Here is a 22,826-nt window from a genome sequence, read left to right as displayed (position 1 = left end):
GTTTCCTTGCGTACTCTTGATCATGATAAAAGTATTGGGACACCTGTTCGTTCACACATGTTCAACGACAAAAAAGCAAAAAGGTCTAAGCAAAAAGGTCCAGTCTGCAGTGCACAGTTACAGTACACATGTGGTGCTTATCCTTGGGTCACTGTACACTTACTGAGATAGGGTCAGCAGTAAATAGACACTAAATAGACAAAAGTATTGGGACACCTGCTCATTTATTATTTTTTCTGGAATCAAGGGTATTTAAAGAAAAATGCTTACCCTGCTTTTGTTGGAGTACCTGTCCCGGAATTGTGGATCATTGCTGTGAGGATTTGATTGCATTCTATGACAGTGTTAGTGAGGTCAGGATGTCGGATGATCATCAGCCCACTTCATCCCAACTCCCCAACTCATCCCAAAAGTACTGGATGGAGCACCCTCATTCCAGAGAACACAGTTCCACTGCTCCACAGCTCAGTGCTGGGGGGGGTTAGGCATTAGGCATGGTGCCAATAGGCTCATGTTTATCTGCTCCAGAGAATCTATTGGCACTAGACTAGAAAACTTAGTGTGAGCATTTGTACATCTATGTCAGCAATGGGAGCCACCAAAGTCCTTATAGGCATATCTGTTCACTCTGCAAGTGTGGGCGGTTTCTCTGCTGGCTGCTAAGCCGCAGGCTCATTGGCTCATTTTGTTAAAAGGCGGGGCCTTGTGTCATGAGAATTCCCATTCATATTTCAACCAGTGGCTGATCTCCTCATTTATAAGGTCTCTGGTGCAACTTAAAGTAGCTGAATGAATTCATTAGAAAGAGTGTCCACAAACATTTGGACATAAGCTAGACAGCTTTGAGAGGTATTAAACTCTTAAGACGTCTGGTTCCATTCACCATCACTGTGAGCAACGGTAGGTCGGCATTTCACAGCAAACCACTCTGAAAGGCTTGTTTACATTTTACATTTAATTATGCAGACATTATTGATAATATATGGAATTCCCCCTTATTATGTACCAAATGTTCGCACAATACAAATGGCAGTTGAAAAAAAATTCCACACATACTGGATTATGCTGAAATATGATTCAGAAGAATTCAGCCACCGGCACTACCTTGCAACTCTGTTCAGCCAAATACCAAAGTTCTGCTTCCTCTTATTTTGTGTGGCAGACTGTATCGCAAACACTTGGCTTTGGCTCCTGAGTCGAGCTGGAGCTCCAAAACAGCGTCTGGTGTAACAAAGTGGGAGGCCCTCGGCATCAGCATTTGAATTGGGAGCCCTGCAGCCTTAGTGAAAAGAGTGAAAAAAGAGCTCCATGCTCCTGGAGCTTATGAGTTCGCAAGTCTGTGTCTAAATAGTGACAACGTCGGCAGGCTTTTCAGCGCTTTCTCTAAATATTGGCAGTCAACAGATGTAGGCAGAACAAATAACTTGTAAGGGCAGTTCTGCGGCCTTCGCTCTCCTAACAATGTGACTGGCAGCAAATGCATGTTAGCAGAGCAACCATACAGAGTTTTTAAATACAGCCTGCTTTGCCTGTATAGCCAACCATACCGACTCATGAAGGCCAGAGTCAGAGTCAGATGGTTTCCTGCTATTGTACACACGCTGCACACCAGACACAATATGCAACGGCCTGCATATTTTTCCTTTTTCCTCTATTCTTCCTTTCCACGGAATCCCACGTGGTCCACTCAGCATTTTCCTGGTGAAAGTGAGGTTAAAGTGGAAGGAGCGCGAAGTGACTGGCAAGTGTGTTCTTCTGTAGCTGCTGTGGTCGGATGAGCTTTACAGGATGTAAATGGGACATTGTAGCATACAGTTCAGTGGTACACTCCGATGGTTCTTTGAGGAATGCCATACAAGAGCCTCTTTAGGTGGCATAAAGAGACATGTGAGTGTAGAGAACCTTTCATTTGGCTAATAAATAAATGACCTTTAAATGGTTCTTCACACAAGAATGACAGTTTTCAAAATGGGTTCTCATGCAGAACCCCCTATAATGTTCTGGACTGTACTGAACTATGTTTAATTTCTACACAAAACTAAAGGGTAGTTTTACCATGTAGGTTCACCTGTGTGATTTATGTAATGTCAGCCATGCTTTACCCAGATAACATGCCCATGTGGGGTCTGTATGGGTAGCCCACCTGGGAACCAGAAGGTTTCGTCCACGGGTTCCATGTAGGCCCCACATATGGACTTCCACCAGGGTCAGTGATGGGACCAAGAGGGGTTAAGCATAGGCCCCATTTGGGTTGTAAACTGCACAGTGGAGCTTAGATGGGACCCATGTAGGATTGGGGTTAGAGCTGAAATGATCAGGCCGATGCCCACCTGGAACTCACCTAGCCCACGTCCCACCCATGGGAGCCCCACACATACACATTTTTGGGACGCCTCCTGATTCATTGTTTCTTCTGAAATCAAGAGTATTATCCTGCTTTTGTTGGAGTAACTGTCTCTACTGTCCAGGCAAGGCTTTCAACTAGATTCTGGAGCATTGCTGTGAGGATTTGATTGCATCACAACAGCATTGGATAAAGGGCCATAGCTCCACAGCTCAATGCTGGAAGAGTTTATACCCCTCGAGCCCACGCTTGGCACCTGGCATTAGGCATCAGGTTCATGTTTTATCTATTCTGTAGACAATATGTTTCTAAATGGACCAGACAAGCTGTGTGTGTGCATTTGCACATCTGTGTCAGCAACGACTGCAACTTAAAAGTAGCTGCATGCACTTATTAAAAGAGGTGTCCACAAACATTTGGACATCTAGTGTAACTGACATGCTATATCGTTTCTAAACACACTTTGTGAGCGTCTAATTGGCTTGCTGAAGCCAGGTGAGGTCATGTCATTGTTCACTGGATCTCCATGTTAGCGCCGTTGCCCAGCTGCGTTCCTTGCATTCATCTTCTTCCAGTAGCCGGGCCTCCTTCATGTACCAGAAACCTGGTACCAGGAGGCACTGCTTCAAATCCACTTCAACCGCGGAGAACACGTGAGCGCAACTGTCAGACAGGAATGTGGTGAATGCGACCAGTTTGGATTTAGAGCTTTTATTTGACTGAACGGGCAGGAATAAGGCAGTGCATACTGAGATAATAACTTGAAGGAGTAAGCCAGCATTTCAGCGGTTCTGGAGCAAAATAAATAGGTCAGCTTGGCACAAAAACGCTCATAGTACAGCAGTGAGCTTGTCTGAACATTTTAATGGGAGTGTTTGATGTCTGTGTCCTTGTTGGAAGAGAGGAGTAAACTAGGAAAGACATTAACACAACACAATACACAGGAATGTGCCAGTGTTACAGTGCTGTGAGACCAGTGACTACGCATTTGTTAAAAAGGTGAAACCGCTTTTCTCCTTGTCTTGGTTAAACATCCAGTTTCTTGGCCTATACTGTATATCTGCCTGGCATATGCATTTGAAAGTAAGTGCATTGCTGGACTGAGACGTCAGTCAGAGACACCAATTATGTGCTAACAATAGACAAGACCTCAGAGTATGAGTCACCTACAATAACACACAGTCTCATTTACACAGTACAAGACTACCAGTGCAATCTCACAAGCATACCGAACAACAGCACCTTACATACAGCAGGTAGAAAAGAAAGACACGCATTGATAACATACGATAGGTTGGCATTTTCGCTGTGGGATGAAGGAGTAAATGTCTTTTCAATCCACTAATGACAGCTTTATGTACTAGAAACACTGCTAACACCGTCTTATCAGTTTCAAGACCATCTTCCATCCAACCTCTCTTTATTATTATGTGTCTTGTTATGTGTCTGATGTCATTTGTTCTGAATGGCTGCCCTGTTTCGAGGCCTTATTTAGAATGTCAGTGCAGAATAGGCAAGCAGGTAAAATACATTAGGTTTTACAGCATCATAGAAACCTTGGACCTCTTTCACCAGTATCGTCCTAATAGGAAAAATCCTAACAAAAAGTCTTCTACAGATTCTAAGGATGTGTTTTTAAAGGGCAGCCTTTTTACTAATAGCTTTTAATGCTGATGCAACAGCGTTAAGAATGTTTTGTGCTCCCACAGCTGCCAAACAAGAGCTAGATGACTGTGAGCGTCCATTTTTGCCCCAACTCACATAGCTGAAGCGGCATTAACGCTAAGGTGGATTTCCCAGTCATGAGGAAAACACAGCATTAGTTCCCATATACTGTATAAACTGGGTGAAAGGTACGTTTTGATACTTGAGCTTTACTACATACTACATCAAAACCTTAAAAAAAATCCAATTCTAATGTTTTTCATAATAGGAACTTGTTAATGATGAGGTCAGCACAAGCTTATGCACATACAGGATAAAAAATGAACCCAAAGCCTGGATACAGAAGTAGGATGTTGTGAAGTAAGAGCGACAGTGTACATGTGTAGGTATAAACATAAAAAAAATCTTCAATGGCGATACAGAAAAGGCATTATATTGATCAATGTCGGTGCCATTCAGATCATTTTCTATTATAACCCAGATACAAACAAACAAACAAAGAACGTTCTTCAGCACTTCAGACAGTACAGTACGTAAAAAAGGCACTATCGCTGGCATGTAATAACATCAAGGTGCCTCTCTGTGGCGAGGGACGATGCAGAAGTTAGACAAACGTCAGCCGTGTCTGATCTCACACAGCAAGATTAATGGATTACCAAGAGAGCGAGGCGCCACTCCGAGTAACATCGCGTGAAATCATCCCCATCATGTGATGTCACAAAGAGCGTGTGTTCATTGTTGCTGCATTGTCCACTCAGTCCGTCTCTGCTGGTGAACACTTAAGGCCCATTATGCGTCTACTGACCTCAAACTCGGGAGGGTCTCTGGAGGGCAAAGATGAACAGGTGGTTTGCAAACATTGCAGGGCATTCACACTTGTAGCGAGAGGGAAGCCAGGCTTGCAATGCTGCTGCTAACTAAAGCTAGCAGCGCACGTTCCGTTGGATTTGTAACAAATAAATACTGGAATAATGGGATATTTCTGACTTCCCTTTTGTCTTGTTACAACAAAGTCCTCACTCAGTGAACAACCTTCTGGTGCATTTGTGATTTGCCAGTCCCAGATAGCAGATGAATCTCAGCCAAATACGGCCCAGTTAAGGCACTCATGAGTCAGTTAGGACAATGGCAAGAGTAATCTAGGCTAAAAATGGTCCATCGCAGTCATTTCACACCTGTATGTGGGCTGGATGTAAGCAGTAAGAGTGAATTGTATGCTGGGAAATAGCAGAACTTGGTGCTTGTTAGAAGCATAAATAGGCCTTTAGGCAGAAGGTACCATAAAGTGAAGTTACACCACAGAGGAATCCTTGACCTTTCGCAAAACATCAGCTTTTGTTCCTCTGGCTTTCCAGTAAAATGTTCCGAGTCGAGTCTGAGTAATTAAGAAGTCTTCATTTTAAGTGCTTGGGAGTTTGTAAACAATGTCATTGTATCACTTCGCTGAACTAATCCACTCTAGCTTCAGCCCCCCAACTGGTTTTAATGTCGATGTAAAAAAAATCCTTGTCATCCTTTCAATCTTCAGAGCATTGCGTGAGGTCTGACCATGACGCCGAGTTGCACATCAAAGCGTGAGCGGACAGGGAGGCCTGCAGACGCTTGGTGAAGAGCAATGCGTGACGGCGTACCTGGCGGCCTTTGTGACGTCAGACTATGAGCGAATCTCTACTTAGAAGTGTGCTCTGTTAAAAAGAGAAAATAGAGAAGTGTGAAAGGGCCGTGTGCAAAAGCAGCTGGGCAGACAGATTTGTGCTCAATTAGTAAGATCCAGCAGTGGAAACGGGAGGAACTTGCAAATAAGGCTTTGTAAGTCGGTTACTATTGTAACTCAGGTGGCTTTTTATGACAACAGGACACGTTACGTAAAACTGAAATGAAGGAATCAAAACGGGAAAAGGGAATTAAACCAAGCAAATTATGGATAATCTAATTCTGTACAGATCTCTAAAGGTGCACTCCATAAGATTTCCTTTCCGCTTTGCAACACAAGCAGCTACCATAACTGACATGCTCACCTCCTAATTTTGGTAGTAACTGCCTGGTAGGGTTGCAATGGTATGAGATTTTCATGGTATGGAAACCATGGCAGAAAATATGGTTTTACGGTATCACAGTACACGGTATTTCTCAAGTCTTCCTGTTGTTGTTATTTTTATGAATATTACATTAAACCTTTTTTTTTTTTGGTTGAACAAAATATTTACTATAGTTAAAACAAATTTATGAATGAAAGTATCTGGCACCAAGAAGCAAGTCCTATATGTTGTGGATCCTCCATGATCACCCCACAAGACCTGCCTGATGTTTTGGAGATCCAGACCCAGTCTTCTAGTTATCACAATTTGGCCCCCTTATCACAATGTCTCAGATTCTTATGCTTGGAAAGTATTTTATTATGGATTAATCTGAATTAATCTGCTGATTATTGTCTTCATTAATTGATTGCTTGTTTGGTCTTACTGTCTGAAAATAGCAAGAAATTAAAACTTTTTCCAATACCGGAATTAAGGATGAAAAAGATGACAATGTGGCGGTTTCAAGTGGTTTGCCATGTTTGATGTGGTTGTTATAATAAGTGTATATCATACAGGCAGTTCTCATGGGTGATGTATTAAATGCAGGAAAAATGGACAAGTACAAGAATTTGATCCATTTTCACAAGGGACAAACTGTGATGGCTAGACAACTGGATTTTCAAAACATCAGGCAGGTCCTGTGCAGTGTTCCTGGTATGCTGTAGTCAGTATCTATCAAATCATCACTGACGCTAATGGATGTCCCACCTCACAACTTACAGGACTTAAAGGAGCTACTGCTGACATGTTGATCAGCCAGATAGCACAGGACACTTTCAGTGGTCTTGTGGAGTCCACACCTCTGTGAGTCAGAGCTGTCTTTGTGGCACGAGGGGGATCTACACAATATTAGGCAGGTGGTTTTAATGTTATGGCTGGTTGATGTATCTTGTAATTGAAACACTGAAGAATTATCTGCAAGGGCTTCCAGAACCCTTTTGTGCACAACACACCCAATTACTGAGGTGGCTATTTTCTCATGAATAATAATACACATATTTCAACAAATGCATCAGTCTCAGTGGACCAAAGCTACCCAATCTACTTGCGAACCAAACTTTAGATCAACTTAGGAAAGTTGGAAATAAACAGGGTTGCTCTGGCCTCACATCAGTTCTTTCTTATATGAAAACATTTAGATCATTATCCCATGAATTTAGCTCCTTAATGTAGCGACCTCCCAATCAGGTTATTTTATCCCCCGAGCCAATGTGATCTGAGTCTCTTAGTGCTGAGTATCAACCGATCCGATGTTTGTGTTTATATAAATAATACAGCCACAGAGTTTAGATATCTTATAATCTAGTCTGAATCACCTCCCTGTCCATTCAGCTTACAGCTCCTCTACAAACCTGCAGTCAAGTCACTTTGTCTGTGTGTGTGTAGTGGTACACACGCTGGACTGGTCGTTGTTTGTCGACTACTGATGTAAAATAATGATTTATAGTGGGTAAATGTGCTGTGATTTGGGTTTCTATAGCGTGTGCATCAGTATTAGCCACCACTCAGTTCTAAATGTGCTCTTCAGTGCTGGTTTAAAAACAGAGAAAGGCAAGCGGTTCTCCCGCTGGTAAAACAGAACGTTTCAGAGATAGTTCTATAAAGATTTAGAGAGTATCATGGTCTTTTTTCATGTTCATATTTACCTGCTCAGAATTACTGGGAAATAATGTCCATTAATGGCACCATTTGGCGCTCTGAACATCATGTTCAAAACAAAGACTCAGAACTGGATTGGGATTAAAATAGCCAATATTTCGAGCCATTCAAATATTTCTGGATCAGTTCCTGATCTATTGGATCAAATCGTGACATTCCTACTATAATCAAATGCACAGGTCCATCTGAGAACCGCAGGACTTATTTATGTATCTTACTTAAAAAAATGTCCTGATGGGCCACATTTGAATGACCTCAACAGGGTCAATAGGATTAAAGCTATGCTTTTCCCCCCATAATTTATGAATTAACACAATTTGTTAAAATCTTCAAGTTAGTTTTGTTAAGGTTTTAATGAGTGTAAGTTCAGGGAAAAAAACTGATATGCAAATCAACACTTATCTGTCCTTGTTCGTGTTACCTGTGTACAGGTTACTTTCTGTTGTTGAAGTTGGGTACAACGCGAACCGTGACTGAAAAACCTAGGTCCGAATCAAACTGTGAACTCTGTTCATCAAAAAATGTCTATAAGAGATAAATATGAAATAACTGATAAAGATGAGGAGCATGAGGAAATCTTATAGAGTGCAATATGTACAATATAGATATATATGTGTCAACAGCTTCATTTGGCAGCATATACAGCAATGAAGAGTCCTTCATTTTACTCTGATATGAAGAGAAACTCAGAAACTCTACAGCTGTGTCCCTGAAGTGGCCTAATGGAAGAGCCATGTAACTGAGGGGCCTACAGATAACTCACCACTTTGCGGGGCTTGTTCTGCTCTTCTCTGCACTCCTGTTCTGTTTGAGAAGGCTGGCCAGGTCGTGTGTAGGTGAATGGCCGCTGGGACGTCTCAGGGCCGCGGAAACGCTCCAGCTCAGTGTATGGCGGAAGCGAATCATCCTCCTCTGCTGGTCGGTTACTAGGTGACCTGTTGCTCGGCGACCGGCTGTGGGTACTCTTTTTCGAGCTGTTCTTGGAGGGTGTATCCGAGTCTTCCTCGGTTCGCCCACCTTTGGAAGACATGCTCCTACCAGCTTTCGCCTTGCGTTCTAATAAGTTGTTAAGAAGAGTGTCATCGTAGTCTCGCCCACTCTCTGCGCTCCTCCCCTTGGAGTCCCGGCCACCACGTTCCCGGTCACCGGTATCCCGGCACGGGACCGGCCGGTCACTGTCCCATGTCCCTCGTCTCTTACCATTTACAGGTAAGGGAGGAGGGCTGGGAAGCCGAGGCCGGTTCCCATGTCTTTCTGGGCTGTCCTTTGGGTAATAACGCTTGGAGCTATGGTACGGATAATGGTTGCGGTCAATTTCCCGCTCTCGCTCTCTAGGTCTTTCCCGCTCTCGTTCCCACTCTTGGTCGCGTTCCCTCTGCCGTCCATGTGTCCGGTAATCGTCCTCCATGTCTGCAAAATCTCCATGGCGGCCTCGCTGCATGTATGTCATGGCGAATTCCTCAAGTTCATCCAGGGACCCTGTGCGCCCACTCGTGTGGAATGCCTTCCTCTGCAGGTGCTCAGAACGAGGGTTCCACCTGGGAAAGAAACTGACATACCATCAACCTCTCCCAACATCTCCCTTTTGGCATTTGTAGTCATATAATGGTTATAGGAATGCAGGGTTCATTTCAGTATATTTATTGTTCTCCACACATAGCAAAAACATCCTTTTTTGGGCAAGGGAATTTGATACACATCGCCCCATGAATATGTGATACCTTGGGTGATCATCCTCCATCCTGTTGCCACGCTGAGGGTGTCGAGTGGACCTCCGAACATGCACTGGAGAGATTTCTCTGGTCAGGAGGCCAGGAGAGTCATCCAGGTCAGGAATGGCAGGAAGGGCTTTCTTCTGAACCTGACGAAAGGTCTGGCGAAAGTCCGTCTCGGCTTCATGTAGGGAGCTGAGCTCCGACATGCTGGAAGCTGCCAGTGAAAGGGAAAAAACAATAAGCCAACACAATGATTTCAGAGGCTCACTCCTGATCAATGCCTGCTCTTTCAACCTAAGCAAGCTTTATGAAGTGTTTGGTTGGTCGAAGTAAAGAGGAATAAACCGCAAAGCTGTGGCATGCTCTATTCAAATTCATGTTCTGCCCATATAAGCATCTTTTTGTAGCAACTGTTGAAAGCGTCTGAGAACTGTTGTGGGTGCTGACAAAACCCCATGCAGTCTAATAAGAAACAGCACTACTGTCAAAACACCTACAGGGTCCTCCATCATGTTTGGGACAAAGACTATTTTTCTGTGCAGGCTCTTTTAAGCACTGTAAGTGCAATCTGTAACCTGGTTGTTCCTTTTTGTGGCCTACTAGTGGTTTGAATGTTGCGGTATAGCCTCTCATGAAGTTTTCGATGAAGTTTTGTGAAGAGAAATACACACCTGCCTCCTGAAGCCTGTTTATGATCAGTGAGGACTGTTCTACCATTAACAGTGGAGGGCTTCCTTGGCCTACTAGTCCCTCTGCGGTTTATGAGCTCACCAGTGCATTCGTTCTTCTTAAAGGTATACCACACAACTGATGTTGGTAATCTCAAAGTTTGACCGACGTCACATTGTGTGTTTAAGGTGGTAGTAACTTCAGGCTCCTGCAGATGACGTTGCATGAAGATGATTGAGGTATAAATACCTGTGGGGTGTGTGATGGGATTCATAGATTGAGGAGAGGAGGTACAGTGCAGTGAACGTCTGGCTGGATGTGTGGGAAATGGGTCGCAAAGCAGATGTTAATAATTGGCAAGAAAGTAGTGATTGCATTTGAGCGTGCCTGAATCTGCAGGTGTATGGAAGCATATGGTCATACAGGTCTATCAGCAGTGGCGAAAATCCCAGTCTACAGGGTATTCTCGGCAGAAATGTGTAACTGCCAGCGTGTTTCACGGCTTGTGACGGCTTCCAGACAAGAACTGCTTCTAGAAGTCAATGCAGGTCCTTCACAACCTATTTCAGACAGAACATTACACAGGGAGCTGCATACCATTAACATGGAGCAGACTGGCACGCAAGATGCCTCTGCTCAAGAATTACAGCAATGATGAGAATTTTATGTAGACTGGGATTTCTGCCACTGACTCATATGGCTGTATACTTCAATACACCCGCAAATTTAGCTCCTTCTTTCCACTATGGCCTATTGCCAATCATTAACATCTCCTTGCAACCCATTTTCCACACACTGAATGAGACACTGCACTGTACCACCTCTTCAAATCTATGAATCCCACTGCACACCCTGCAGGTACTTATAGCCCAATAATCCTTAAGCAGCGCCATCTGCAGGAGCCTGACATTACCACAGTTCTTGTCCTCATGTCAAATCAAAATCAAATCAAATTTTATTTGTCACATACATAGTCATACACAGTATAACTTGCAGTGAAATGCTTTTTTGACAGTCTGCTCACATGAAGCTATACAATAAAAATCTACATTTAAACTTAACTAAACCTTAACTTAATGAAGTAAAGTGCAAAAGTGCAAAAGAAAAATAAAATAAAAATGAAGAAAATAAAAATAGAATAAGTTACATTTAAGTTAAAGAATAGAATATAAAAATGAAAATATAGAAATATAAGCAAAAAAAAAAGTACAGAATACAAATATACAAATCCCATGTTGAACAATGGTAACTACAGACTCCAAAGCTTAGAAGCAAGCCTAGGTATCTTAGGCCTGCACTAAAGAAGCAACACCTGTGAAGCCAAATGTCCCAAACATTATGAAGCTCTGAAATGAGGGGACTGTAAATAAAATGCTGTTGTTTCAACATAGCAAAACCAGAAAGTATAAAGTCGGGTTTCATTTAAAATCTTAACTTGTGAAGCGAATTGAGGAAAAATGTGTCAGTTTTGCATATTTAGAGAGAACGATAATTCATTTACGCATGCTGGCATTTCTGACGTCGTTATTTACAACCTGCCAAACAGTTGCATCAAAATAATCCTTTGTGGGAGCATGGGTAGATCAACTCAGATCGGTTCTTGTTGCATTATGCTATTTACAACAGAAGCAGTGTCCAACAAGAACAAGAGATCTGGATCCAGACCCTTGGTGCCTAAGAGCAAGAGGAAGAAACACTGAGAAGAACCCATTCTGGGATCCTAGTGATGCAATGACTAGTACCATTCAAAGAGACACTCCAAACATGCAGAAGAGAGACCATTCACAGACCATTCACAGTACATGCAGCGTCAGATGAGCCTTATAGACTGACTCCACGGCCAGTACGTCCAAAGGCTAATCAAGCCGAGAAAAACAAGAACAAACGAGGGATGGAAAACATGCAGTGAGCCAAGAGGCAAGAGTGCAGCAGGGCATGCAGCTTCTACAGGCCGGTTACACTCCGAGTAGCATGTGAGGGCTTACAGTTATGACTGCTGAGGCTCTTAGAGGGGTTGAAATGCGCCAGCTCCCTTTCCACATACTGCAGCACCTTCAGCGAATTCTGATCCGGCGTAGGCTGGAGACGAAATCCACTGTGCACTACAAGGGACAGATGATGTGGCCGTGTGTCAGCATGTGTGTATTTATGTGTGTGTATGTATACATGCGTATGTGTGGCGGGGCACAAAATCATAGCTTAATTTCTGAGATCATTTTGGGCTTTTGCAAACTGATCTACAGTCTTGCGCAAAAGTTTTGGCACCCCTGGTCGATGTGTTCCATGTGCTTTTGATTGGTTCCAGTGTCAAAACCTGTTGTCGAAGACATTAAAGTTATTAAAGTAATGAGATCCAAGAAATTCTGGACCATTTTTAAATGGTTAACAACCAGAAACAAAACAAAACAAAATAAATAAATAGGGACGTCCAATACAGTCTGATCCATACTGGCCAATCCAGGCATATTTTAATGTATAATGTAATATATGTAAATAAATGTATCTGTTTAAACTGCCATAAACCCTTAAGTATGAAGTGCTTCAATGGTTATTTAGTGTTCAGAACCATAACAAGTCAAAACAAAACATCTAAAAGGCTGAAAGATTTGTTTTTATACCTTTATAAGATGCATTAATAATGTGAATAGGTTGAGTGTACTATGCCTATACTAAAAGTTAAGTGTTTTTCAGCCACATTAAATTTACTCTACCCTAACTACTGTTTTTAAACTATATATACAGCTCCAGAAAAAAATGAAGAGACCACCCTACATTATCAGTTTCTCTGATTTTACTGTTTATAGGCAATGTGTTTAGAAAAATGAACATTTGCGTTGTATTTTAACATTTCCCCTAAAATTCCAAATTAAAATATTTGCTATTTGGCGCATTTATTTGCAGAAATGACAACTTCTCAAAAACAACTGTTCAAATAATTTATTTTAATAATTAGAATTCAAAGAAGTTATTATTCAAATTTAAACACAGTACTAATATCTAATAACGTTGAGAGCGTTCAAAAATCACTATGGTAAAATAACCTTAACTGCCGATCACAGCTCTCATGTCTTGGCAGGCTCTCCACTAGTCTTTCACATTGCTGTTGGGTGACTTTTTGCCATTCTTAGTCTGCAAATTCAGCTTTGTTTGATAAAATTCCTGGAATAATATATATATATATATATATATATATATATATATATATATATATATATATATATATATATATATATAATGAGTGATGCCATAGTATGACCACTTTCGTTCCCATAAATGTGTGTAAAGAACATGTACATGAAGGCACTTCACACTTCATTCTGATAATCACTGCACTGATAATCTAAAAATCTGAAAATGAAACAATTTGGGGTCAACAGAATGCATAACAGCAAATAATCTAGACTACTTAAAGGTTCAGGGCATTTACAATTTATTACAAGGTAGAATATGTAGATGTCATACCATTTAAATGGATAAACTGGGGGAGGGGTTGGGGGGCAGGAGGGTATAACTGATGGATTTATCACTTCGAGTAGATCCCAAAACATTCCATTTAGGATTTCACTAAAAATGTTTAGGAAATTTTCATCAAATATTTATTTTAAAATTATTTTAAAATAATAATATACACTAAGGTGAATTATTCAGTAACTACAGTGACTCATGTCCCACCTGCAATCCATAGGCTGTTTAAGGGGTTATTCCGTTTTATTAAACAGAGTAATAGGCAAAAAACTTGATTGGGACAAACCGTTCAAAAATATGCTTTTCAGATACTGAGTTTTAAAATGCCAGCAATGATTTCTATACAGGGATATAAGATATTTTAGGGATATCTTTAGTAACTGTAATCCACTTTCCTTCATCATCCTCGGCAATTTCACAGCTCTTTAATTTTTAACTACATTAAAGCTGTGCCAAGTGATATATGGCAGTTAAAACAAACAGTCTGTATAGAGAGCCTTTATTCCCTTTTGTCCGTGTTATCAGCAGCTGTGTTCACACAGAGTAACACTGATAACCCCAAACAGATAACACTCACCAAGCAAACACGCCACACAGGAGCAAAACCACTATATCCTGAAGTTTATCAGATTCTTATCGGTTTACACCAAATATCTGTCAACTACGAGCGATTCACAAAGCTTATACAAATACATAACTGCTGGTCAGGCCGCAGTGCCTGCTGATTACACTTTTAAGCGTTCGCTAAATATCAGCTTACCTGCAGAGGCGTTATTCTCGACGGACGGCGCAGCAGACATCTTGGGGTCAATGAGAGAGGGTGGGGCAATAGGCACCATGGTGGGCATGCCTGGCATGTAGTATGGAGGGTACAATGCAACTGGTGTCGGCGGTGTGGTCTTTATACCTTTCCCTGCTTCGTACACTGGGGAAAGTTAAGTCCATTAAGAGAAGCATTACATAACTGTAGATATAGATGCCCAATGGCAAATATGCCTAAAAATGCTGCAGACATTTCCTTTAATCAGCTCATAGCTGTCACTCGTAGCATTAGTCACTCGTAGCTCTTTGAAACAAGCTAAACACATAACTTTTGGTTGTGTCTGCGATGATGTTGAGTGTACATTTTTTAATGTTGAGAATGTCTGTCAGCTCATACAGAATCTAAATCAATAATATCAATAATAACTTACGGTAAGTACAAAAGTAATTGGACACCTTGTACAAGTTTCTTGATTAAATTCAAGTTAAATTAACAGGACACTGAGGACACTGTATAGAGTGTGATGTACTTACAGTGGCGAGGGCAGCAGCAGGTATCGGGGCAGCAACAGCAGCGGACGTAGCAGCAGCAGGAGTGTGGACAGCACTGGCACCAGCACACGCCCACCAGGAGGATAAAGAGGATGCTGCCCAGCACCACAGCTCCCACAAACACCCACTCTAGAATAAAAAATAGAACGACTGATGACAATTTCTATTTCAGCTGCAGGGTGGTCAGTCTAAGAGGCACAACCAATCAACATCTTCATTTCACCCAGGAGGCACGGTCAAACTTCAAAGCAGAACCAATTAAAGTCTTCGTTTCAGCTGGGTGGGCAGGGCATGATCAAACTGCTGCCTTTTAGGCCCTGTCCCATTACTCGCACCTAATGCAAGTGCCCGCTAGGTGTGCAAGGCTGTAGGGTGTCCCATTTTCTTAGATTTCACCAACAACAATACTCACAAGAGTGCCCCCTATGAGCAATTGATGCGTCTCTCTCTCTTAAGTCTGTATCACTTCACACTTCCTTGAAGGCAATTACCCATGTTCCAAAATAGCAGCAGCTGTTAAACCCAGCACTGTGGTAACTGCAATATTTGGCGTTTAAGCAGCAGTGTCGTGTACAGGTGGAGGGACGAGAGGCTAAGTGTATCCTGTACTTCTGTCCATCACCAAGTGGGTCATCTTTTACAAAAAGGTGCAGCGGACTAAGTGTCAGCCCCATCATTGGGTGGTTGCATTCCTGGTAATGCCACAGCTATTCGTGGCCAGGAGTCCCAACTGGCCTTGCTCCCTCTAGGTAGGTAAGATGGTCCTCCCTCTCCCCTCACCACAGTGCAGGCCTGTTAGCTGACAACAGGACTGGCAGTTAGCACTCTCCTCCAAGCATGTTCCACAATCAGCTGTTGCACAGGCGGCAGAGGGTGTGGTTGGCTGGCTTCAAGAGACTCAGAGAAAGCATATGCTAGCTTTCACCATCCCAGCTCTGGTAGCATCATGCTGTGAGGGGGGTGGGGGGGGGTTAAAAGTCTTGAGGTGGAGGCTAAGGTGCTGTCACTGCCGGGGCCTTGAGAGAGCGCAATTGGCCATACTCTCTCTAGGGTGGGTAGATGGCGCTGTCCCCACCACACTAGTGTGGCACTGGCCGTCACTGGCGTCTGCTAGCCGGTGCGTCAGAGCTGGGTATACGGCACTTGCCTCCAGGCGCGTTGGTTGCCTGGTGATGTTGCAAAACGGGTAAAAAAAAAAAAAAAAGGAAATTAAGAAAAAAAAGAATGATCTGACAAAAATTGCTGGCTTGACAGTTTTACAGTTTTTGACTGTATATGACCATCAATAAATTCTTGCTTTTCCTAAAGTGGTCTAAACATGGAATATTTCTGGAACATGTGGTGCCTATAATATTTATAATATTTACATTAGGGCTGGCCAATCACAACTACAAAGACCCCTTACAAAGAGGTGGCCTATTAATCAATAATCAATAGGGTTGGAAATCATGTGGTCAAAAGCACTCATTCAGTGCTTTTGATCATTAATGTGATATATGGAGAAACAGAAGAAGAACAGCTGTTCCTCAAGGCTGTTCCTTTAAGATGTGATCAGACTGCAGTGAAAACTGCAGTGCAGAAACAAAATTCTTGCTCTACAGAGATCTGGGGACAAACTGATCTGGTCACATGAGACATCCTTCATTTTATATACTTTCTACAGGCCTAAATGCATGACCTTTACACAGAGGACGTCCGGAGGGTCTGTTATGGTAGGGGGGTCCACTTGAGAGAGGAATCACTGCAAATCTGAAAGAAGTGGTCTCTTCCAGGTAGACAGAGTCCCCATCCAAAGGGGAGAATAAACATGGTGTGAATCCTGTGCTAAGGCCTTTCATCCCCCTTTCATCTGTAGGTGTATACCTACACTCTGTCCACCAAAATGTCTTGGTCACCCCCTGCCCTAGAGGTTTTCCAAGCTGGACCTTGAATCCAGTTTCCAGTCCTGGATGTTGTTCTCGCTGGAAGTTAAGGGAACAGAGTTTTCACAGTCCAGAACTGAAGACCACTGCTCAGCCCTGTCCGTCAATGGACAATTAACTACAACAGGGCTGCTATTATTCTCAGTGCTGCAATGCAAAGTGGTTGTTCTATGGCATCGCTCCAAGAGTCATTTTTTGCACCTTTATTTTAAAAGAACAGCAACAAAACACAGCGTCCCACAGAACGCAATTTGCGGAACCCAGTAATTACTGACAATGAACAACTCCCACAAACATGTAGTAAGTATCGATGGTGAATTGCTGCTATATATATATATATATATATATATATATATATACACACACACACACACATATATAATTGAAGTCTAGCATCTAATCAAAAATAGTCTCCATTATACCCACAAACATAAATCTGGCCTATCTGAGAGGGAGTGAGATAGTGGGGGAAGGTGGGGAATTCAGAAAGATGTGTGTCTGTTAGGGATGCGTACACACACTGCAAACAGTCTGTTTATGTCAAGGACAAACACACATACAACAAAGCAATGATGTGACATTCTGGCCCATTCTACCCCAATGCCCTACTCACAGGCTAGAGTAGACTTTTTAAAACTTACCAAAAAAAAGAGTGACCCCTGGGGCAGATCTTAAAACTGACCTTTAAAGACTTATGACTAGGCCTACCAGAAAGTTCCTCTAACCCGAGGTTCTCACTCAATGAAAGAACACACATATAACCATAGTCATAGTTTCTTCTGAAATCAATGGTATTAAAAAGTAGAGTATTAGCTGTCTCTACTGTCCTATTTGACTGCAGAGCTTTGGTGAGGTCAGGATGCTGGAGAAACACCACCACCTCAACTTAACCCCCAGCTCACCAACTCATCTCAAAACTAGTGGATGGAGCACCATTATTCCAAAACACAGTTCCACTGCTCCACTGCTCCACTTTATAACCTTCTAGCCCAAGGTCTGGACATTAGGCTTGGTACCAATAGCTTCATGATTGTCTGCTCCAGAGAGTCCAGTTATATTGGCAGTACTTCTCGTGTGCATTTGCAAGGGGTGCAACAGAATGCATTCATTAGAAGGGGTGTCCACAAAAAAAAAAAAAAAAAAAAACTTTCAATGGAAGTTAATGTAAAGTCATTACATTCCTAGTCATTTTGGAGTGTTTCTATTTCTAAAATCTGACACAATATATTAACTGCTAGAATCAGATTTATGTCACAATTGACAATATTTAGTATTCCAGATGTAGCTTATCAAATTCTTATTCTTCTAAAATTGTACTTTTCAAGTAATTTAATAACAAAATACAGTGAAAATACACTTTTACAAACCTGCATGCCTTCTTTATTGATATAATATTATTTTATTATTATATTATTTCACTTTTCTGGCTCTCATCACATCTGTGGCCTCCTAAGACAACATGTTTGGGCAACCCTGTGACCGAAAAAATCACTTTTGGAGTTTTCAAGAAGTTTTCAATGGAAACAGTTTGAGTAAATGAGATGTGTGAAGGGTGTGAGGAACCTTTTTAATAGTTGTTAACAGAACCTGGCTCAAAGCCATTTAAATGACCTGGAAAGCTTCATAGAATCTCCTAGTTTTTAAGCAAAGAACCATCTAGGAACCTTCATTTTTAGTGTAGGAAATCTCAATACAATTTAATGAAAGCAGCAGTTTGAGTGTTTCTACTTTACCCAGTCTTCTAATTAGCAAACTAACTGAGCTGACTTGCGTCAGAGCCATGCTGCCGTATTTACTCTGTGATAGTGAGGATCCTGGACTAAACATTGCAGGAACATTGCCAAATAAGCACTGATAGCAGCTTCTCGGGACAGAACCTCCAGACCAACCATGTGTGGGAGAGATCACACTCCGAGCCATGAACTACTGTGTGCAGCATTACTGGCACAGTCCCCGAAGATAAGAGGCTCTGTAGTAAGGCCTAGTCTGCAAAGCTGACACATTGTTCTCGTAAAGTGAATGAATGATGTCAGTGTGAGTAGTCACAGAAATCCTCTTTCTGTCGTACTGTATGAGTCAGCCTGCAGGCACACAGGGCTGACAGGGCTGACAGGGCTAGCGTTACGCATGGTCATACTGACGAGAGAGGGGTTGCGTCTTGTCATCAGCTGTTTAATCTTAAGTATTCCCACCCTCATTACTTGTTAAGACAGTGCTGATGATTCGCTTCCTTTGGGTGGACTCAAATTGCCATTATGCATAGTTCACTCCGATAGTACTGTAAGTATGTCAGCAACTATAAACTATAAAGATCATAAAATCTAAGAAAAATATAAGGAAAAATATGAGAAAACAGGGAATTGTCTTTGGTAGGAACGTCCTGTGATGTGCAAAGGAATAATGAGACAGATCCTGGGAATTTGTAGACAGGCTGTGTCAGGAATGACTAATTAAATAAAGATACTCTGTAAATGGAACTGTAGGTGTTCAGTCCTTCTGCTGGAGATCCACCCTCGAGCTGACCTCCATGCTAAGAGGTATTTCCAGCTCTTTAATACCTGATCCAGCAAATGCAGATCCTTGGGAACATGTGAAAGCCAGCACTCCTAATGCAGAAGGTCTAAAAACGTTACATATTTTGTTTGGAATTGGATTTTTTTTTTTTTTTTTTTAGCCTAGTACAGAATCAGGTATGCCGATCTGTCACCAGGAGATCACCAGGAGTTTGATCCCTGCCAATGCCACAGCCATCTGTAGCCGGGGAGTCCAAGACAGCAAAATTAGCACTTCCTCTCCTGTCACTCAGCTAGCCATGGAGGTCTGTTAACAGAATTAGCAGTTAGCGCTCTCCATCAAGCACATGCTAGACTTCACTCTCCTAGCTTGGTAGCATTGTCTCTGACGGGGAGACCTTGGTAAGAACTGATCTAATGGAAAATAAAATATTTAAAAATAAATAAAAGCAGCATGACTTTTGGCAGTGCTTTGTCCAAATGTTAAGATAGCATTGTGTCATACAGTATATTAGTGGAAATAGCTTGCTTTTACTGGAGAAACCTCAATAACATAACATTAAAGCCACTCGTCTAATAGTGTCTAGGCCACACTTGTGACCTATCAAGACCTGACGGTGGCATCAGGACGTCAGCAGCAGATTCTTTAAGTCCTGTAAATTGTGAGACAGGGTCTCCATAGATCGCATCAATGAACCTTGGGCGCCCATGATCCTGACGCTTGTTCACCACTGGTGCTTCAATAGACTACTCTAGCCATCACAATTTTGCCATTATCACAAGGTCTCAGATTCTTACAGTTGTCCATGATCCTGCTGTCAACAGGTCAACCTCAGGAACGGACTGTTCATTTGCTGTCTAACATGTATGTCCCCCATTGACAGGTGTCACTATAATGAGATGAATGAGATGAATGTTATGTAAATGTTATTCTCTTCACTGGTCAGTGGTTTGGATGTTATGTCCGATAGGTGTTTATACACCAATGAGCCACAAGATACTGACCACACACAGCTTAAGTGAAAATCGGTTGGTTATCTCATAACAAGGTCTTGGATACATTGGTAACATATAGACAATAACTGAACAGCTGCTGGATGCTTGTGAGGTGGGCGGGTATGAAGACAACTGGGTAGGAGCGTCTCTAAAACGGCACGGCGCACAAGGTGCTACTGGTCAGCAAAAATGGTCAGAGAAAAGATGACGGCAACTCATAATCACACACATTTAAGGCTCAGGCAATGAAGACTATCTTCTATGTCTGGCCTGCATGGGTCTTTCAGTGGGACAATACAATGGCAATGGTTTGATGAACATTAAGAAGAGTTCAGGGCGTTGCTCTGGCTTCCAGAATCCCTAGATCTCAATCCAATCAAGCATCTGCGGGCTGTGCTGAAACGACAAGTCTGATTCGCCTCCGCCTCTACACTGGATCACAGGATCTGCTGACAACATCTCGGTATACTACAAGACCTTCAGGGAACTTGTGGCAGAAGACCTAATGGCATATTCGGCAGATGGCCACAATGTTTTGGCTGCTGTCACAGGAGTTCAACTGTTTAAAATGATTCATAATTAGTATGAAGGAAAGGGTGCTCTGAACAGTGTGGTCCGTTCTTATAAGATTTTGTTTAATTGCGGTTTGGTTGGTGAGATTAAAGACAGCTATGGAGAAGGAAGTGAGGTGATCACAGGGTGACACACTGAGACAGGTGTGGGGGGGTGGAGGACCCGTACCTGGCATAATCTCCATATCAAACTCAGGCAGGAGATCGTCGGTCACACCTGTCTGACCTGGAGAGAGAGACAGATCAAGAGGAGGAGGAAGAGGAGAAGGAGCAAGGTGACGGACAGAGGAAGAAGAGGGTCAATCAGCAAAAAAGAGGTGCAAGATGTGATTTGAGAAGAACTGTGGCAGAAAGTGGTGGCTGGTGCATGCAGCAAAAGATGAAGGAAGAATCAGATGACCCACCTGTAGAGGACAGAGCAAGCGTACCGTGTGTTATTGTACATTTAGTCCCTGCATGCGTGATTGACTGGGTTATGAAAGAGTCTGTGGGCCTCTGATAGCATTCAATAGTTTCCCAATATAACACAGTATAATCACAAGCTTCTTGTGGACTGGTACATAGGGCTGGGTTATATGACACTACGCTACCATTAGTGTGATAAGTTATGTCACGGTACGCCTTTCTGAGCGTATTGCGGATATCGCCACAGTATAAAAACATGGAGGCTCAAGTGGGAGTTTGGGAGTTCAAATCCCGGCAATGCCAGGAATAAAGTAAAGGAATAAAGGCGGCACAGTAAGAACATCCCAAAGTTTGATAAGAACATACAAAACTTTGAGCACTGCATTATTTCCAATTTAGCACCAATGATATGCTTTGTGATCAAACATTTTCTCTATGCAATGCATGTTTTGACATAATGTGACATAACTGATCATGATACTGATTAATATCATCATCATGTCGCCCAGCTCTACACTCTCACCAAGACATACATTTTTGTTCCCCAAGGTACAACGTGGTCCTGAAGGTCCAGCGGTGTAGCTGAAAAGTGAACTCCACTCATACAGGCAGGCCTAAAGTCAGGGTAGCGTGTCTGGAGGCGATGCAAGGTACAGTCATGATCCCCAATTGAAGATTAAAGATCCCTAACTGAAGATCCATCCTTAGTAACAAGCAATGTTAAGTACCTTTACTGTCATTATACGCTATACACGGTACAACATAAGGGTCAGAGACGCTACGGTTCCCCTAAATCAAATAGGTTTAAAGGTCTTCCCCACAGGCCCAACAGTTGCAGTTTAGTGGACATAGGTATCAAACCCACAAAGCCTGTGATCAAGAACCCAGCGCTCTAACCACCGAGCCTCCACTGAGCCAAAGTACAAAGGATGGTTCGGCGTCTTTTCTGGGTCATAGTTCACAATACCAGAGGTTTGAGGGCAGGATTTTAATACCATTAGCAAAGTCTCAAAATGCTGGATATGAAAGTGTACACACCGTCAACCTGGGTCTTCTGCCCATGGGGATTTGATTGGGAAACAAAGAACAGACATTTCCAAATGACACGAAGGACTACCTGCCTCCTACTTTGGCACCGGAGGAGGAGGGACCAAACAATGGTAGGGCAGGAGGCACAGGAGAAGGAGGAAGAGGAGACGGAGGAGGCAGAAGATCAGGGCTTTTGATGGGGACTATATTTATTTAAGCCTGTACAAGCAGCCATGAACAGAGCTAATGACTGTTGTTTTTGCTCAATGATTGGCAGGGGTGACTGATGACAGGGTTGCGGGTTCGATATCCAGGCTTGGCAAGCTTCCACTGTTGGGCCCCTAAACAAGGCCCTTTACCCTCTCTGCTCCCCAGGTACTACAGCAATGGCTGCCCACCACTCTGGGCATGTGTGCTCACCATCACTGTGTGTGTGTGTTTGATCACTAGTGTGTATGTTTGTGTGTTCACTGCATGCAT

At 42.6% G+C, this 22,826-nt stretch overlaps 1 protein-coding gene across 6 annotated transcripts in view; it reads right to left on the bottom strand.

The window, feature by feature from the left end:
• Window positions 1–3,039: 3,039 nt before the first annotated feature.
• The window catches only part of LOC140536072 (immunoglobulin-like domain-containing receptor 2), a 47,399-nt gene continuing 27,612 nt past the window's right edge, over window positions 3,040–22,826 (bottom strand). Inside the window, exons 4-10 of one of the 6 annotated variants that reach the window (XM_072657706.1) lie at window positions 21,082–21,138; window positions 14,892–15,038; window positions 14,356–14,520; window positions 12,116–12,232; window positions 9,468–9,675; window positions 8,510–9,296; window positions 3,040–5,694 (exon numbers count right to left, since the gene is read on the bottom strand). In XM_072657706.1, the coding sequence (XP_072513807.1) occupies window positions 5,659–5,694; window positions 8,510–9,296; window positions 9,468–9,675; window positions 12,116–12,232; window positions 14,356–14,520; window positions 14,892–15,038; window positions 21,082–21,138 (1,517 nt within the window). In that variant the 3' untranslated portion in view covers window positions 3,040–5,658. The remainder of the gene's footprint in view (window positions 5,695–8,509; window positions 9,297–9,467; window positions 9,676–12,115; window positions 12,233–14,355; window positions 14,521–14,891; window positions 15,039–21,081; window positions 21,139–22,826) is intronic. The other 5 variants (XM_072657708.1, XM_072657707.1, XM_072657710.1 and 2 more) reach the window with 5 other exon arrangements.

The sequence above is a fragment of the Salminus brasiliensis genome, chromosome 15 (genome assembly GCF_030463535.1).
Source record: "Salminus brasiliensis chromosome 15, fSalBra1.hap2, whole genome shotgun sequence".
Classification (NCBI taxonomy): domain Eukaryota; kingdom Metazoa; phylum Chordata; class Actinopteri; order Characiformes; family Bryconidae; genus Salminus; species Salminus brasiliensis.
Note: the sequence above shows the minus strand (reverse complement) of the source record. Positions and strands in the feature narration are given on the sequence as shown.